Source organism: Mauremys reevesii, linkage group 4, assembly GCF_016161935.1.
Source record: "Mauremys reevesii isolate NIE-2019 linkage group 4, ASM1616193v1, whole genome shotgun sequence".
Classification (NCBI taxonomy): Eukaryota; Metazoa; Chordata; order Testudines; family Geoemydidae; genus Mauremys; species Mauremys reevesii.
In genome coordinates this window covers 72,719,504-72,739,354 of record NC_052626.1, presented here as the reverse complement: position 1 = coordinate 72,739,354, position 19,851 = coordinate 72,719,504, and the positions used below count along the sequence as shown (strand labels likewise).

The following is a 19,851-nucleotide window of genomic DNA, read 5'->3' as shown; positions in this document are numbered from 1 at the left end:
CCGCCGAAGACGGAGCGGGACCCGCTGCCAAAGTGCAGCCCAGTCTTTGGCAGTAATTCGGTGGCGGGGGGCCGTTCCTTCCGGGACCCGCCGCCGAAGTGCCCTGAAGACCCGCGGCGGGGGCCCCCCCGCCACCGAATTACCACCGAAGACCGGGCTGCACTTCGGCAGCGGGTCCCGCTTCGGTGGTAATTCGGCGGCGGGGGGGGGGCCCGCCACGGGTCTTCGGGGCACTTCGGCGGCGGGTCCCGGAATGGAAGGGCCCCCCCGCCGCCGAAGACCCCGGGCCCCCGGAATCCTCTGGGCGGCCCTGTGATGAAATTCAATAAGGACAAATACAAAGTACTCTACTTATGAAGGAACAATCAGCTGCACACATACAAAATGGGAAATGACTGCCTAGGAAGGAGTACTGCAGAAAGGGATCTGGGGGTCATAGTAGATCACAAGCTAAATATGAGTCAACAATGTAACACTGCTGCAAAATAAAGCAAACATCATTCTGAGATATATTAGCAGAAGTGTTGTAAGCAAGACACAAGAAGTAATTCTTCCACTTTATTCTGTGCTGATTAGGCCTCAACTGGAGTATTGTGTCCAGTTCTGGGAGCTACATTTCAGTAGGGTGACGATATGTCCCGTTTTGGCCAGGACAGTCCCTTTCTTAGGCCCTGTCCTGGCTGTCCTGACTGTTTTTACAAAATTGGGCATTTGTCCTGTTTACTCTTGCCAACTGATCATCAGCCCCATACCCGGGGCGGGGGAAGGGGAGGCTCGGACCTGCCCTGCACAAAGTGAGGGGAGGATGTTGTGGGGGGGAGTCACGGGCTGGCAGCAAGGGGGTCAGAGGACCAGCCCCACGTGTAGGGGAGTGAGGGGGTCATGGGTGGGCAGTGGGGGAGCTCAGGCTGTCCCTGGGTGCCAGTGGGGAGGGAGACCTCAGGCTGGCCCCAGGCAGGAAGGTCTCAGACCAGCCCCGTGCACAGGGGGGGAAGCAGGTTGCAGGATGGAGGGGGATCACAGGAGGCAGGGGACTCAGAGGGCCAACCCTGCAGGCAGGCAGTGGGGGGGTTGGACCAGCCCCGGGCACTAGTGGTGAGGGGGATCTCAGGCTGGCCCCAGGCAGGAAGAAGGGAGGGATGAGGCTGGCCCCAAGTGTGGGAGGGCAGAGCAGCAGAAAGGGGCTGGGGCAGCCTGAGGGTGTCCTGTTTTCCCTTTGGGAAAATGTGGTCACTCTACATTTCAGGAAAGATGTGGACAAACTGGAGAAAGTCCAGAGAAGAGCAACAAAAGTGATTAAAGGTCTAGAAAACATGACCTGTGAGAGAAGATTGAAAAAAAATGGGTTGTTTAGTCTGGAGAGGAGAAAATGTGGGGTGGGGGCTTGATAACAGTTTTCAAGTATGTAAATGGCTGCTACAAGGAGGATCGTGAAAAATTGTTCTCCTTAACCTCTGAGGATAGGACAAAAAGCTATGAGCTTAAGGGCTAGTCTAAATTGGCAACTCTAAAGCGCTGCTGTGGCAGTGCTTTAATGTGCCTTGCGTGGTCGCGGCGCAGCAGCTCTCCCAGCGCTCTAAAAAACCCACCACAGCGAGGGGTGTAGCTACCAGCACTAGGAGTGCGGCTCCCAGCGCTGGGGCACTGTCTACACGGGCGCTTTACAGTGCTGCAACTTGCTGCGCTCAGGGGGGTGTTTTTTCACACCCCTGAATGAGAAAGTTGCAGCACTGTTAATTGCCAGTGTAGACAAGCCCTAAATAGGAGCAAAGGAGGTTAAGGTTGGACATTAGAAAATACTTCCTGTCAGGGTGATTAAGCACTGGAACAAATTGCCTACGGAGGCTTTTAAGAACAGGTTAGGCAAACACCTGTCAGGAATGGTCTAGTTATTATTTAGCCCTGCCTTGAGTGCAGGGGACTGGACTAGATGACCTGTTGAGGTCCCTTCCAGTCCTACACATGTATGATTCTATGAAACTGGAACCCCATCTGACCCTTGGGAAAGCAAATTCCAGAGTCCAGGGCCCATTCTATGATCTCACCCTAAATACCCTGTCACAGCACACAGACATTCCAGTCTAACGACTGCTACTACTGGCACATCGGATCCCAGCTCTCACATCACTAGCTCTCACTAGCGGTAGATGTGGACTCAGGATGCAAGGAGACAAACAACGTAGTGCTTTAGTGGTCATTACCAACTCTTTGACTTCAACATAGATCAAATAAGAAGCCAGAGCAGTCTCAGAAGCACTTGAGCAACGTGATTCTTTATGCCTAGCATCAAGAGGCTGCAGTCTGCACCAGCTATACCTGCTTCCAAGTGGTCCTCAAGGATAGTGTGACAATTTAGTGAATGCACAAACTTCAAGCCATGAAGAGCAGCTGTTTTTGTGTTGCTTTTGTTAGAACCAGGCAGGCAATTTCTTTCCTTTAACAATATACTAAGCGATATGGGGCCTGGCATCAGAAAACCCAGTTAGGTCTCTAGATGCTGAGCTCTTGTGGATAGTTATAACTTTAAAATGGGCCCTGCAAAAGTATGCCCATGAATAACATCAATACCTTAAATACCAACTCCATCCTTTTCTAGAGGGTTATTGCAAAGAAATTGAGCTTTCAGGCTATTCAGCTAGAAAGATCATAGAGTGGGAAATAGCCACTGCAGAAGAATCCCCAAAAGTTTTACAGATTTGAAAAAAAATCACCAAAAGTAATTTCCTGCAAATATGTTACTGTTTCATTCCCTAGTGGCTCCTGCTGGCTGCAGCAATGAGCTCTCCAGCAGTGGTCAGTGTAGGCATGCTGGCACAGACTCCGGGCGTCTCAGCAGCAATAGCTTAATCGTGCTGGGAACCCTATTGCTAGGCAGCATGAACATTGGCACTCCTGCAGTGGTGCACCCTAGTAGCAGCTAGCATGGAAGTGTGAAAATAATGAGATGCCAAATTGCCAGCATGAGTAGAAGCACAAAAGAAAATAGTTGTGAATATTCCCAGCTCCATTACCTAGTAGAATAAAGATGCTTTTTCTAAAAAGAGATCCTGCTCTCCCCTGACTTATTTTTCCCAGTTTCTCAGCTGTTTGGCAGACTCCAGGGATGGCTGAATGAGACACTTCAGGTCTCTGGTCTTGACCTTTCCAGGATTCAGCAGCTTCTCTCACCTGGAGATCCAACTAGTTCCTTTTATGAGTTAACGTAGCAGCTGTAAAGCTATTTCTTACTATGGAGCATAAAAGCTAGTATTACTTATTTATTATTTGCACTATGGTAACTCCAAGAGACCCCAGTCAGGGATCAGGGTCTCCTTCCACTAGGCACTGAACACACATATAACAAAAAGATGGATCCAGAGCTAGACAGTTTCAGGAACTCTCTACACTTGGAAAATGATTTATTGCTAACCAATGGCTGTCAACAACAGGACTTCCCCATTTCCTTCCTCCCCCACATCCTGTTAATAGCGATGGGATCAAACTGTCTTCAGCACCACTCCAGTAATCATGATATACACCATGTCCCTCTAAATCTCAAGCATGCTTTCTGTACAGCTACTAAAAATGGATTGATCCCATCCAGATAGGAGTCAAAACATTCTCATTACCAGTGCAGGGGGCCTAAGCAATATCAACACAGGTCGTTTTCCAAGTGTGGAGAGCTCTTTAAAGTAGGGCCCCACATTTTGCGAAATAAGCAAGTGCAGGATTGGCAGTGAGATTCACCTTACCCAGAATAGTACTCCCAAATCTATGTTTCACTTTTTTAAAACTACCGGTATATTTCTAGAATTTACGGTTTCAGATAAAATCTTGAAAATGTCCCCCAGTGTAGCCAATGCACTAAAATTTTCCTGTGTTTGAAGAGAGCCTAAAACAATACTCCAATAAATGTGAATTGCTGTGGTCATATCAACGAGCATTAACTCTTGACCCTAAAGATGGCATTGTTAACTATTTCACTGGTGAACACTGTTGCAAAACATTAAAACAATGTGTTTATTTTACAAATCTAAACTGCTTCCCACCCACCTCCTGTGCCAAAAGATCCAGTGATTCCAAATCCAGCTACCAAACCCTTTCTGACAGCTTCTATTGTGCAGTTAGGCATTGTCAATACAAATCTCTGTTGCAGTGTGAAAACTGCAAATGTGGGGATGTCAAATAAATTGAATTTAATATCAATATTGATAAGACATAGCCTACTGTTCTGGCTGGATTATTCATTATCATATTTAATTCATTTTTTTTTAAACTTAATTTTGTAATGTACATGAAGGTGCCACAGAATTTTCACTCTCCTGCACCAGAGTGCCACATTATCCAAGGACTTTAACATAGAATTTAGATCCAGTTTGCTGTGGACTACACAGGAGTTCATCTTAAAGTAAAAACTTTCCAGAAGAATTTCTTCATGTCTCCTCTGACCCAAGAACCCCTTAATGCCAACTAACAAGGGGGTTATAGGAATGTCCCATGTCTGGTAGGTACATTCTGTCATCAAAGAATATCATGTGAGAATATCTTAAATGAAAGCCAGGATCACACACTGGTCAATACCATTGTGAAATGTATATACCAATACTTTGTATGGATAGTTTAAAATCTGTTATCAAGGCAGAATTGACAAACAGGTTTTCTATGAGGCAAGGGATGTTTATTCACCTGTCTCTCTGTTGAGATGCAGATTAAGCATTGTAAGTTAACACAATGAATATCCATTTACATGCAAAGTCAATGGGGAGATGTGAAATCAATAGAGAAGCAGAACACAGGAAAATAAGCCCTGGGTCCTTATCCTGACTGAGTATGGACAATGAACTTTCGAGATATACGGTAAGTAAAAGGCAAAGAAGACACCACTTTATCCTGCACCAGCAAGTAAATGAGCAGTACATTTACATTCATGAAAATGAGATCTCAGCCAACCTTGGTTGAAACTCTGCAGAAGATGTTGTGGGGTGAGGTAAACTTCTTTAGACGGGACGTTAGCCTGTTAAGGTTAGTCTCCAGAAAGCATGTTATGATTTTGTTTTATATGTAACCATTATTCTTACTCACTATCTCTTGAAACCTTGGTAACAACTTATCCTTGTTTTCACTATCAGTATATCTAAGTGCTGTGATATTAAGCAAGAGGTTGATCTTAGTTGAATCATATAAGCTGGTGTGTACATTATTTGCTTGGAGACAGCACACTTGGTATTTCTGTGAGTGTTCAGTGGATAAGGGGCTCGTTCAAAGGGACTCAGGGACTGGGGTATACCTATTGTTAACCTGCAAACAAAGTGCTTAGCATTTCCCAGAGGAGAGTGCTTGGGTAACAGGCTGGTGGTGCCAGGGAGCTGACACCCAGCTAAGCATAAACAAATGTCCCTCACGCTGGAGACAAGGGGCTAATAAAGTGACTCACAGTCCTTGGTACCCCAAGAACCAACACATCCCATACATAGGATGAAATTCACCCCTGTGCAGAGGACAAGCAAAAAGCCGAAGCACCACTTTAGTCTCTCTCAAATGTAAATAGTGCACCGATCCTTTTCATGGGGCAGATTTCACCCAGACAGATCCTGTGGGAGTCTCTGATCAGTGTGAGGCTGCACAATTTGAAGAGAAGAGTTGAGTCAAGCTGAGCAGAGCAGGAATGGTGTAGGACAGGATGGAGTCACAGAGTATAGGTAAAGAGTGATTATGTTGCTAACAGGACTCTCATTTGCAGGACCTCCATTAGTGACCTCTGGGTTGTCATTGCAATAGGGCTTTGTATCCATAGCAGCACCATTTAGGGGACTTTGACAGTACAGTCAACTTCATCTTCATGGCAAAGTAAAGTGAGATGAGTGTATGATGAGCCATCACTCAAGTTCAAGCCTCTGAGCTTCGAGTTCAAGTGGGTGCATTATGCTACCATTACAGGTGTAAACAGTGGCACAAAGTCAAGGCCATTGAATACAAGTTTCTCCACCAGAGGCTCCTCACAGAGAGCAATTCTCCAAAGGCCACTATTTTAAATGAACCAGGAATTTATATTAATATATTTCATAAATTAACACTGTGGCCCATGATCAGTTATACTGATGTGACAAACTGAAGAGGTGTGTGTGTGTGTGAAGGGCGTGTGCACAGATGGCGTCTGGGGAAAGAGAGGGCTTGTGCACATGGTGTTTGGGTGTATCAGTGTGGGCAAGTGAAGACTCTTGCCTGATTTTGTATTTGTTACCTTCAGCTGTCATTCCTCCCTTCTCAATACGAGAGGCAGAACTCTTGCAGGAGGGAGCAGACCAGGGTAACTGAGATGAGATGTACTGGGGACTCTTCAGGAGAAAATGCACTGCTTTATGCGCCCACATTAATGTCTCATTATACCACCACTCTGCCATGAGCAAAATCATGCCATGGAGCAGCAGCATAGCCTGCTACCACTTGTCACCAAGCTTCTGGCCCAGAGTCATGGGAGATGGCCAAGTAGTAATACGCCTATGAAATGCCTAAACCCTGCTTGTAAATTCAGTAAATGAATTACTCTGAACATATGCAGGCTGGCAAGTGCAAATGAGAGGCAGTATGCACAGTGAGTTAATCCAGTAACTAAAGGTTTAAATGGAGTTCATGTGAATTAATGTGCTCCCAAAGGCCAGAAATGCCTGGAATTGGTCAAGAGTGATACTTTGTGGCAACTAATTAATGCATTACTTATATAAATAAGCAATAATGCTACAATCATCCAGCCTACACCTGGTTAGCAACCTGGGCAGAATAGCTTGAGGATTCCTGCTGTTTCTCAGCTGGTGGTCTGAACTCTTTGGAAGTTAAACAATTTTAGAAGAACACCAATGAGGTGATTTATGATTCTTCAACCCAGAACATGGACTGAGGCCCAGATCCTCAAAGGGATTAGGCACCTAACTTCCATTGAAACCAAAGGAAGTTAGGTAGGGTGACCAGATAGCAAGTGTGAAAAATCGGGATGGAGGTGGTGGTGGCGGTGGTGGGGTAATAGGTACCTATATAAGACAAAGCCCCACATATCAGGATTGTCCCTATAAAATTGGGAGTTAGGTGCCTAAACCCCATTGAGGATCTGGGTCTGAGCCCTGAGGTAAGATGTGAAGACTGATTGATTAATGCTTGTACAGCACTTTGAATGCACAAAGCTCTATTCGACCAGTGAATGTTGCTACAGTTTAAGTGCAGACAGGTCTGGCTGAAGGAAATCCTTGATGTATCTGCTAGAAAACTGGGGAAATAGAGGGATTTGTATGTTTTTATTCTAGTTTCTGTGGTGTGAGGGGGTAAGCACAAAGAGCCATAACTAGAGAACTCCCTGACTGGGAAGTCCCTCTATATTATCCTGGTCCTCTCTGTTGAGGACCAGGAACTCTGTAACCACTCCACAGCATCCATGATAGGGACTTTCATTATCATCCATATTTCCATTCTCAGAACTTTCTGAAAAATGCTCCTTTAGACTAAACATTGTAGACTTGGTTTCAGAATCCACTCACAATAGTTCCCCCCACAAACAAACACACAGCTGATTTTGAGCTATTGGAGAGTGAAGAATGCACTTTTCCAGTATTTCATTATGCTCACCAGGAACTCAAATATGACTGGATAAAAAATCCTCTAAGTGTTGTTACATCTAAATCGTCTCTATGGAGGAATCGTGTAGGGAAGGAGATAAACCCTAAGAAGTCATAAGTGATTTGAAAAAAAATCACTTCTGAATGTACTCAAGAGGTACCTGCTAAGGTTATAGCAAAACCTACCAACACTCCACCCACTTTGTGACAGCCAATGTTAGAGCTCCCACCTGTTTTGCCCAAGATGTTACTATTTCCAGGCTGTGTTAGGGAAAATCTGGGGGAGCAAATTAGTGCATGTCACACTGACAGCACAATTCTCCAAAAGGTGCCCCGATTTTCTGACCCTGGGTAAAAGTACCAGTTGGCCATGTGAGAGAAAATCCTACTGTGTACCTGCATGTGGCTAGCTAAACTTAATTTACCTATATGCAAGCTCAAAATGGCATTTTGTGTGTGGGCATCTGGCAGCATGCATACAAAGATGGCACATTTAAATTATAGCTTACATTTCTATCTACTCCTGTTGCTGATGCTCTCATCTGCTTTCTTTTTAGAGGTGCTGCTTTCCTGTTAACCCAGCCTGATAGAAAAAATAGCAGGGACTTGCCAATCCCATTCACTTCAGTGACCCTAGATCACTACTCCCAAGAATCTCAGTGAGAGAGGAACTCCAGAGCATAGTTAGCACAATTTCAGTGTCAACATGCAGAGGCCCTTTGTATCTTTCCCACATTTTTCAGTCTTATTAAAAACAAGGAAATTAAATGCAAAAACTCTCTCAGGTACCTATTTGGGTCCCAACACTGTGTATTACTAGAATCTTGTGAGGACAGGTTTAAACACAAACACACTGCCCCTTCTGCAATGCCCGTAATGAATGAATTATGCCAGTACTAAATCATTTCTGTTAGGCTCTCTTGTATTAAAAACAACATACTAATCTATGGAGATGGTCATGTGCCTAACATGAGAGAACAAACTATCCCATTGTGATAATAACCTTTACCCTTCCTCATCCATCCATCCATCCTCCACCCCAATGTTTCCCCCGCAACCCACTCATCTAAAATTTACATTGCATTCGCTTTCAGGCATGGACAGTAATTTTTTATGAGTTCTGTAAAGTTCCCATCATGCCTTTGTGCACCATGAAATAATAATAATAATAATAATAGAATGCAAAAGTTAAGTGTTTCATAGTAATATTAACTCACCCACACTGCACATAATACTTTTGATTAATAGATATGCTATTAAATGTCACCTGAATCTGTACAGTGTGAGCAAGGTAATGTTACTATGGCTTTGAATTCGCAAAGTGCTTCAAGTAAGTGCTTAGGTGCTCTGCTGACCCGTGCCTCGTGAGAGCTTTTATTTCTTCACTCTCTCATTTTCTGCATCTAAATGTGTAACCTTAACATTGCTTTAAATGTAAATACATTTGGCCAGAGAAAATTGCCCTACCTTGTGCGTGGGCTTTCCAGGTAGGCAGAATAAATGTCCTGCAATTTCTACTCTCTGGGAGAGATTGTCTAGATTGATGTTAATGGGGAAGGGGAATGATGACGTTGTTACAAGCACCATTTCAGATAGTATATGCCAGAGTGTTAATAATAAATAATAATAAGTGTTTTGTTGGGATAACAGTTGTGCTCTGCCTAGGATGGAGTCCATGCTGCTAGCATATAGGGTGACCAGATGTCCCGATTTTATAGGGACAGTCCCAATTTTTTTTAAGCCCTAACTTAATGGCCAGAAGCACCACCCTTCACTTTTAAATATATCTGTCTCATACAACTGGATACATACATGTATGACCCGGTATTGGCTGGTTCCACCATGCCAGAACTGGTATTGTCTGGTTCTGCCAGAAACTGAGACATGGATGGCCAGGCCTGGTGGTTGGTGCAGTGGCAGTCAGCCTAAGAACCAGAGCCAGTGATCAATGCTGGAATCAGGAGTCAATAGCAGACTAGGACTGGCAAACTAGGCTGGCTCAAGCTAAGGCCTGTGGTACCTGTCACTGCTATCAAGCAGGGGAGTGTACCAAGCCATCAAGTGACATGACATTAGGCAGATTAAGTGGCTGTTTCCCCAGGGAGGGGTAGCTCAGTGATTTGAGCATTGGCCTGCTAAACGCAGGGTTGTGAGTTCAATCTAGAGCAAAATCAGTACTTGGTCCCGCTAGTGAAGGCAGGGTCTGGACTCAATGACCTTTCAGGGTCCCTTCCAGTTCTATGAAATGGGTATATCTCCATTTATTATTATATTATCTGCTCTGAGAGTCACCAGACCAACTCCTGACTTGTGGATTGGCTAAAGCCTAGCACATAAATGATTCATCCTCACATGTGGCTTAATCAGATTCTAGTTCAGAGATGATTCATCACCTCACAGGTTCTCTGGGAATGGGCATGACTCCACCATGTGGGAACAGAACAGGTACTGGTTGGTTCTCTGGAATGGGTGTGTCTCCCTTCCATGCAGGAACTGGTATTAGCTGGTTCTCTGGGAATGGATGCCATTAGTTGGTATTGAGCTAACGTGAAGTGTGCCAGTGAAAACAACAACATAGTTTTCCAGCTTTTTGGTAAAAGCAGAGTCTGTGACTGCTAGTCCACACTGGAAACCTCTGTCTGGGCATGCCACTGGTCAGGTTAGGAAGGACTATGAATAACTGAAGAGGTTCCTAAACTGAATTGCGGAGAGGTGGCTGATGCTGGGTCCTCATTTCCAGCTGCCAAAATTTCAAAAAAAAAAAGAGCTAAAAATACAGTATAGTTGCCAACTCTTGCAATTTTATCATGAGTCTTCCAATATCTGGTGTTTTACTTAAATCCCCAGCTCCAGGAAACTATCTAACCAGCCTAGGGTATGTCTATACTGCAATAAAACACTGGTGTCTGGCCCATTTCAGCTGAGTCAGGCTGACAGGGCTATAAAATTACAGTATAGATCTTCGGGCTCAGGCTGAAGTCCCAGTGCTGGGACCACCCTGAGTGGGGAGGGTCCCAGCACTCGGGCTCCAGCCAAAGCCCAAATGTCTACCCTGCAATTTTCTAGCCCCACAGCCCAAGCCAGCTGACGCAGGCTAGCTGTGGGTGTTCTACTGAAGTGTAGACATACCCTTAGATACTTGTATGTCCACTATTGCTGCAGTATCCAAGCACTCTACAAGTTCTAATGGACTTATCCTCAGAGCACCACCAGGAAGTACTATTATCCCCCTTCAGCAGACCATGAATGGTGGCACAGAAAGGCTACGGCTCAGATCTCCAAAGGGTTTAGGCTCCAAAGTTCCATTGATTTCAGTGGAAGTTAAGAGTCTAAACACCCTTGTGGAGCTGTGCCTCGCTGACCTGACAAGGTCCCACCGGCAGTCTGTGAAAGAGGGCTCCCCTGTCAGTCTAATGTCCTGATTTTAAACCAATCTCATGATCTGCGGGGGCCCTGACTCATGACTTTTTTCAATGGGGTTGGCAATACAGGATTCAGTACTTTCCTAACATCATTTGCCCCAGGGAAGATAGACGCTCTGAACCCTCGTGAAAGGGGGAGGAGAGGTGGTGATAGCACAGCTGTGGATGGAAGAGGAGGTGTGGCACACACAATGGTGAATGGGAGGGAGACAGCCATACAACAATCTCTCCCTTAAAGTGCCACGAAAAGATTTGAGAACCCCTGAATCATTGGAATGGAAAGAGATCAGCTAGGAGATCACCTTATCTATGCGCATCACCCTCTGCTAAATCACTGCTTTTACCCCTCCGGTGTGCCAAGAAGAATGAGTGGTTCCTTTACATAAACATGGATTGAAAGGAACCACCTCCCTTCCCTTCGCCTGAGCAGGAGACCCCGCTTGCTAGGTGTATCATCCCTCTACTAGGAAATCGGCGGGAGAATTTTCATTTTAAAAGGAGTCTCTTTTGAGACAGTTTCCTGCTGGGAAAGAGTATTTTAGAAATGGAAGCATCACATCAAACAATATCTCCAGAAAGCTGAGGGCTGCTGACGTCACAACGCCTACTGGTGCCCATTCTGATGTCACCCACTTCCACAGTTCCAGGTGGGATGCAGTTGAAAGGAACAATACAAGAACTGAATGTCATTTAAAGTGACCGCAAATGAGAATTCCAATCCATTCACACATCATAGTCTAGTCCCATCTTGTCAGTCACCCGGTCCCACTGATTTACTTGACACCTTCAGTAAGTAAACCTAAGGAAGGCAGGAATTACCTAGCATGGGCCCAGTGGGTAAAATTGAAGTAACGAGATTAAATTAAGCAGAAGAAACGTGAAGTGAATGGGGACCGGGGAGCCAAACTGTGAGATCGGTGAAGAAGCGGAGTCACTCCATCCTCTTCGTTCGTGGGGACATTTAAAACTGACAGTCACCGCCCGGGAGAATGGACTTAAAGGAACAATCGGTGCCCTGCAAGGGGGTGGGGAGGACTAGATGGGATCTAATACATATTTCCCGGCTGTCCTCTCTACAATACTTCAGTGGTAGATTCACGCAGTCCTGCTCTTTAATATCATACTAGTGACACAGAATAATGCATGAGCCACACCAGCTCATGATCACACATCGCAGATTGCCCAGTGTCTTTGTGTACACACACAGACACACACACGTCCTTAAACCCTTGGCCAATAACCGCCTTGCCCCTTGTATTTGTTCGTCGCTCCCCTTCCCTCCTGTTTTGTTGTCTCCATCAGAGTGTCAGCTCTTCCGGACAGCGACCGTATCTACCTAGTTTGTACAGCTCCCAGCACATTGTAACAAAGGTGTTGCCTACGGCACTTGCTCTCCGGCTTAGGGAACAGAACGATCCGGGTTTGCTTGATAATGACACGGCCCCGTGTCCTCCCGACCCTGATTTATGCCCTATGTGCCCCTGAGTCCCTCGCTAACTGTCACGGAGTCAGGGGTGCCGGCTCCACCGCCCAGACTGCTCCTTAGCGGTACCCGCGGCCAGGCGCCCGGCGAAAGCAGGGCTACGCCAAACCCAGGGCTGAGTAGGCTCGAGTGCTGCAGAGGGGAAGCGTCCCCGTGTCCCCAGAGCTCCCCCCGCGCCCGGGGAACAGAGACATGGAGGCCAGCCAGGGGAGTGCCACGTGCTTTGCTGGGGTGCTGTTAGAAGGGGACAGTCTCCAGCGGCGATTGCCCGTGAGGCCGCGGGCGGTGGGGAAGGCGAGGGGACCAGTGCCGGCCGCTGGGGCCGAAGTGCGTGGTCCCCTAGGCGAGAAGTGCCTCCTGCGCTGGGTACCAGTCTAGTGTGGCTGTAGCCTGGATCCGAATTAGGTGCTACCGATCGTGGTTCTTTCCTGAGAGCCGCTTCCCAGGGCGATCCGAATCTCACTGGTCCGGTGCGGGCGCTGCCTTGAGCGGCGGGGCCGGCTGGTGGAATCGGGGTTAGTCCCCGTCCCCCGCCGCCCCTCAGCAGCTGGAGCGGTTCGCTGGGCTCTAGACCCCCCCCCCCCGCCTTCCCCCCGCTTCCCAGATGTTGCGCCAAGTGACAGCCCACCAAAGGCGCGGGAGAAGCGCAGAAAAACCATTATTAGGCAAATGGAGTCCGGGAAAGTTGACAGAGAGACGGCACGTCCCCAGCCCGCCGCGGGAAAGCCCGCCCGTCCCTTCCCCGACCCCGGCACCTCAGTCCCCTTCTTGGGACGAGCCTAGAAAAGCGGGGAAATGCCAGAGCCCGGGGCTGCCAGCTGCCCCGAGAACCCCGCTGCGTGCAGGGACCATCCCTTTAACCATCCCTGGATCCCTGCGCGATCGCCTCCCTTTCCGCTCCCGCCTCCTTCCCGTCTAACTACAGCCCAAAGTAGCGGGCACGTCCTTGCCTAGGAGCAGAGGGCGCTTGGGGAGTGGGCGACGGGTCGCGGGGAGAGAATCACCCCCACGATCCAATCTGCGCTACCCCCCCCCATTCCTGCAAACTCCTTGGCCAAGGGCACCCCGGGCGCCCGCTCCGGCTGGAGAGGTCACTGTCGTAAGCAGAAGCCAGGTGGAGGGACGAACATACATGCGCCCCTTGCCCGGGGCAAAGGCCAGCAACGCCCGGGCCGGGATCGCTCTGTGCATCCCGGCTCCCCGCACCCCGCGGGCTAGGGGAGAGCCGCTCACTCACCGGGCGCCCCCCAGGGCGTTCGCGCTCCGGCGCCCGTGCTGTTCTCAAAGCCCATGGTGCATCTTCCCGCCCGCCGGGAACCGCTCGCGGCTGCAGGGCTGGGGCCGATCAAGGGAGAGCGAACGATCCCCGGACGCCGGAGTCCGCTTCATGGGAGGCTCCCTCCCTAGGGCATTTCCCTCCGGGCAGCTGGGGCCGCGGCGGGAAGGCGAAGAGAGCCGGATCCAGGCCGGCGTGGCGTGGCCAGCGCTCCTGCCGGGGCCGCCCCGCGCCCAGCCCTGCCCAGATGTGCCGCCCTCTCGCGCTGACTAGCGCGCGCCCACTTTTCTCCCCCGTGCACAAAAAAGGGAAAGAAAGAAAGAACAAGCAGCGAGGCAGCCCCGGAACCATGATGTAATGGAGCCTCAGCCAATCACGGCTGGGCTGCGAGCGCTACTTTCCCCTCTCACCCAGCCTGAGGGGCCTGTGGCACATCACTGGGCGGGGGGGGGGGCAGGGCGGCGGGAGCTCAGGGTCATGCCCCCCATTACTTGCCTTTGCCTGAGGCACCGTCCCAGAAGCCACCGGCCCCAGGTGCACAGCGGAGGGCAGGGCACAGGCCGCCCGCCCGGGCTCCAGTGTGAATGGCCTCGCTCGGGGGGCCCCTATTCAGCCGGTGTGGCCGGGGCGGGGCGGGGACTCTGTTCAATCTCTGCTCCCGGCCCGCCCTCCGCCTGGGGCAGGGGAGCCCCGCCCGGCCCGTTCCACGAGCCCCGGGCCCGTGGACTCAGCCGAGGGGCGGGAGCCGCCCCCGGAGCAGGGCGCGCGGCTGTTGCCCGCAGGGGGGTTGTGCGCTTTCCGAGCCATCCACGAGCTGTCGGGCCGGGAGGCGCGGCCGGGCTTTCAGCGCCGGACAGCTCCCGGGCTGGGGCGGCGTCCAAGGGACGTGCGGGAGACACAAACAGGGAGAGGGGCGCCGATCGCAGAGCCCCAGTGCGGGCCCGGCCTTTCCAAGCACCGAGCCTGAGGCTCGAGTCTCTGAGCTGACCGGCCGGCACAGGGCGCCCAGAGAGCAGCGGCTCAGGGCCCAGGATCTGCCTAGCCCCGCTGGGGAGGGAGGCAGCCCGGACTCCGGCGGGAGCGGCTCTCCCGGATCCGGACAGAGACAGCCTTGCCTCACCCCCCGGCAGAGGGCTTGGGCTCCATTACGGAGACATCTGCCAAGGGCTAATGAGATTAGCTCCCTAACTAAAGATTAATTGAGTCTTGGCCGCCCGCTTCCTAAACCCCGTGCCCCCGGCTCCCCCTTGGGACAGTGAGCTCGGACTCCCGCTGCGCAGCTCACTGGACAGGAATGGGGACCCAGAGCGCAGGCCCGTGCTCAGGTAGACTCCGCTCCAGGGCACTTTCAGGGGCTAACCCCTCCCCCGGTGATCTCCCAGCGGCCGGGAACGGGCTAGGTGTGTGATCGCCTCCGCTCTGGGGTGGGTAGTGTCCGGTTTACATGGCCTAGTTAGATCCCCAGACTGCCGGGCCCACGGAGCCGGAGGGGGCTGCGGGGCGTGGGCAGGGTGGTTAGGGGAGCGGACTCTGATGGCAGGGCGATTCTCAGCGCCCTGGGACAGGAAGCCGCTCCAGGGGAAGCCTCTGTCCTGCCTGCTCTCCCCTGCCCCGCACCCGACGTTCAGCCCACAGCGCATTGACGGGGGACGGAGGTAACCTCGCCAGTGGCTGGCTTTCCATGAATGCAGTGACTCCTGGCAGACTCCGCAGTCTGCTCGGGGATCGCTCTCCCCGAGCCAGAGGCGCCGAGATGCACAAACTGGCGGCACACAATAAGAAGTCGATGAGTTGAACATCTCGTTTTATGTCACCGCTCCCCCAACGCCCATTCTGCTCTAATCGCTGGGAAGCGTTCTCGGCTGATTGGACTTGACTGCGCCTCCAGATCAAGGGGTTTAGGGAATGGAAACCCGCCTGTTACACAGTTTAGAGCCACCAACCTGCCTCTTCAGGCCAGGAGAGGGTTTTCTAATTTCTCTACCATCTCCCCTTCTCTAGCCAACCACCCCGGCTCTCTGCTAGAATATGCAGATGGAATATGCAGGTGGAGAAGAGAGGGGAAGATTCAGAACAACTCCCAGCACAGTTTAATTGAGCAACAAAGGTGGAGAGATCATCTCCCAAGCTGAAGTGTACCCCTGCGCTTGAGGATGCGATGGAATCCCACTGGAACAGAACCCCTGCACTGCGACCGGACCCTATAGAGAAAACAAGCCCCGCAAGGGAGCCCCGTAGAGAACATTTGCGCCCCAAGAGAATCCTGCATTAGAACATCTGCGCCGCAACAGAACCTGCACAGAACTCTTGCACCGCAAGACAACCTGCACAGCGCCCTTGCAATGCAAAATAAACTCACGTAGAACCCTTGCACTGCAATAGAACCCAAATCCTGTAAAAGAACCTCCCGTAGAAACCGACCACTGCAACAGAGCCCCACGCAAGACCCAAGCACTGCAACAGAACTGCAGGAGATCCCTGCGCTACACCAGAACCCCCGTGTTCCAACGGAACCCAGCACAGCAGCCTTGCCCTGCACCAAAACCCCACCACTGCAACAGAACCTCTCAAAATATCCCTGCCCTGCACCAGAACCCCACACTGCAACAGAACCTCTCAAAATATCCCTGCCCTGCACCAGAACCCCACCACTGCAACAGAACCTCTCAAAATATCCCTGCCCTGCACCAGAACCCCACCACTGCAACAGAACCTCTCAAAATATCCCTGCCCTGCACCAGAACCCCACCACTGCAACAGAACCTCTCAAAATATCCCTGCCCTGCACCAGAACCCCACCACTGCAACAGAACCTCTCAAAATATCCCTGCACTGCACCAGAACCCCACCACTGCAACAGAACCTCTCAAAATATCCCCGCCCTGCACCAGAACCCCTCTCCAAGAACGTTCTTTTTTAATCATGGCCTCCCTCGCTTTTCTCAGGTTATGCACTCCTGTGCTGATTCCTCAAATGCTCCGTCAGTGTAACAGATCAGGGAGGAGAGAGATCAGTGATGCCATAATAATCATAAAAAAGCACAGAAAAAAAGAAAAGAAATCACAAAAGAAGCAGCTGTTCACATTTCAGCAGCTGACACATTGATCTGAAACCCTGTTATTTCACCTGACGTTAATTTCAAATATTTATGGGAAATTTTTTCCTCCCCACGCCCCACTTTGCCTTCTATTTCAGAAAATATCGGTGGGGATTCCACCCCCCCAAAATATTTCTATTCTAAAGTCAAAAGTTTTCCTGGATGTTTCAAATAAGTTATTCAGAGGTCTCCAAGGTCACTACTGCATCTCCCCTCTAGTCTGGCTGAAAAGCTACCGCTCTCAGTTCAGCACCAAGGACAGAGGTACGCACTGGAGGTAGGTGGGGGCGCTGAGCTTGTATGGCTCAGGGACCGACACGTGGGATCACTGCGGACAGGCATTTCTAGAATTTTGAATGCCGGGGATCGGTAGGAAAGTTGCTAGCAGAAAAGCCTAGGGAAGCGGTTCTATGGGAAGAGGCCTCGCGATCACAGACAACCCTATGCTCCCCAGTTTAGCCACTGGGAGACGGTCCTTCTTGGAAATCCACTCCAATCCCTGAAGCCTGCAGCTCTTTAAAAAGAGCTTCATACAATCTAACTGATCGATGTAGTTCATTTACATCTAGCGCTAGTGTTCTGCATCCTCTGCTGCATGTGAGAAAGGAGACCATGGCTCTTTCTCCCATGTAGGATTAGGGATAGGCTACAGCGGACGCCTGGAAGTCCCCGATTCATATCCCGCCACTATAGGGTGGGCAGGGCTGGGTAGGTTTCTTGCCTCTGCTGGAGTCCATTTTCCTCGCTTCATACTGATGAACCAGCATTGCCACAAAGGATTTATCCAAATCCAGTGAGCAAGGTGTTTGCTTTTGAAATGGAGCAGGCTGCCCACGAGGGCAGGGATTTTTCAAAGACAAGACTCCCCTCAAAAAATGTTAAACAATAACTCCTTTCTTGCCCCCTCATACACTCGCTTTCAAACACTCGGTATAGTTTCCCAGGGACAAAGCATCAAAACACAGTTTCATAACATCTGATTTACCCCATAGTGCTGCCTTCTCTCCTGTAGCTATGAGAGCGGTTTTGTTAGGGAGGAAAAACAAATAAAAAGATTTCTCAATCCCTCCCTCTCCGCACATACCCTTCCCCGCTGGAGCACACACGCACACATACCCATCAACCCACACCCCTTTCTCCCTCCTCTTTGTCTCCACATACACGTACACACACTGTCTGCATACAGCCACCCTTTTCTGCACCCTTTGTCTCTCCCCCGCATCATGCACAACCCCCACTCCCACCACCTACCTTTGGGACAGAGGAGTTATCACAGGCTAAGGGAGACAATCTGTGGAAGCCCTTTGTTAAAATATTGGCAGTATTTCATAGTCTCAGGATTGCAGGAGAAACAGGGGCCCAGCCTGCAGTGCCCCCTCCTTGGAATCTCCTGCCCTGAGAATGGGGGAGATTTCTGAGTCACAGCAAAGATAATGTTGCATTGTAATTTAGACAATTTTCTTTGCTGACACAGTTCCAAGGCTGGAAGTTTCAGTGCATCACTCGGCACCCTGAAAAGGTCAAGCAGGCAAGTCACGTGCATAAATTCCCATTGTGCTGTTCCCCATCAGCACCAAGAGGATCCTCCTCCTCTGGCTACTGCAGGGGCCACAGAAAAGCTCACCACCAGCCAGTTCCTGGAACTTCTCAGTTAGTGCCAGTTGCAAGGCTGTTTGCAGGTACCTTCTCTCCTGCCTCATCTGGAATTATCAGAATGGAATTATTTCCTAGTGCCAGGGCCAGGTTCTCAGCTGGTGCAAACCAGCATAGCCCCATTGACTTCAGTGGAGTTATGCTGATCTATATGATAAAGATCTGGCCCACAGTTTTTAAGCTTGTGTCAGAAAGCTACCGCCTCCCCTCCCTCCCCCCCAATAACCCACACCCAGCTAAGGGGACATGCTGCATATTAGCCTGTTGTAGTGATTGGTGGGATGGCTAAAAGGAAGCCAAACAGTCAGGGTCTGTGTTGCCAGGCCTTGTCCAGCAGGATCTCAGACCACATCTACATTACAAACTTTGGTCAATGCAAGTTTTGTTGGCATAAAGCCACTGCAGTTAGTACATTGCTTGTGCGCATGTGCACTTGGCTCCTTGTGTGGGCATTGCACATGCTCACCAGGCATGCCTGGGTTGATGCACAATGCAGTGAAACATGGGCAACCTGCCACCATCCAGTGCACTAGCTTTTGAGAAGTTTTGGCAATTGCATGGTGGGGCTGAAGCGAGTTGTGCAGGGGTGACTGGTAGTAAGGGGTCAACTTGCTTGTGTGCAACTGTCTCCATCCCATAATGTCATCTATCCCACATAATTTTCACACCTTTTCTCAAAATTCCACAAACCCACACAGTCCACCTCACTGTCTGCCACCTCTGACAGAAGTATGGAGCCTGCACAGCTCTGCGCTGTTGTCAAAAACATTATAAGCACAGGATGCACAATCCTCCTGTATTTGCAGAACCAAATCAGTGGGGAACATGGCAATTTCTTGGTGGACTAATTGCTGTGGGTCATAGCAAGAACCAGTTCAAGCTTTTGGGGGGCACTGATGAAGGAGCTGCAGATGGTGGAGTGCCACTTTTGAGTCCAAGAAACGAGCACTGACTGAAGGAACTGCATTGTAATGCAGGCTTGGGATGATGAGCAGGGGCTGCAAAACTTTTGGATACACAAAGCCACATTCCTGGATCTGTGTGCCAAGCTCACCCCAGCCCTCTAGCACAGGGACACCAAAATGAGAGCTGCACTGACAGTGGAGAAATTAGTGGCAATCCACTGTGGAAAGCATTTTTGAGTTGGAAAATCCACTGCAAGGGCCATCATCATGAAACTGTGCAAAAATGTGAAAGTGAAAATGCTTCCTGGTACACAGGATTGTGACTTTCGGCAATATGCAGGATCTAGTGGATGTATTTGCAGAAATGGGGTTCCTGAATGGCACTGGGATGATAGACAACACACATACCTCTATTTTGGCACTAGACCACCT

The 19,851-nt window shown here is 49.8% G+C and overlaps 1 protein-coding gene across 2 annotated transcripts in view; it reads right to left on the bottom strand.

The window, feature by feature from the left end:
• Positions 1-13,822, bottom strand: part of CHRM4 (cholinergic receptor muscarinic 4) — a 39,680-nt gene extending 25,858 nt beyond the window's left edge. For both annotated transcript variants that reach the window (XM_039533516.1, XM_039533517.1), the window contains exon 1: positions 13,726-13,822. In XM_039533516.1, coding sequence (XP_039389450.1) covers positions 13,726-13,780 — 55 coding nt within the window. In that variant the 5' untranslated portion in view covers positions 13,781-13,822. The remainder of the gene's footprint in view (positions 1-13,725) is intronic.
• Positions 13,823-19,851: the final 6,029 nt, after the last annotated feature.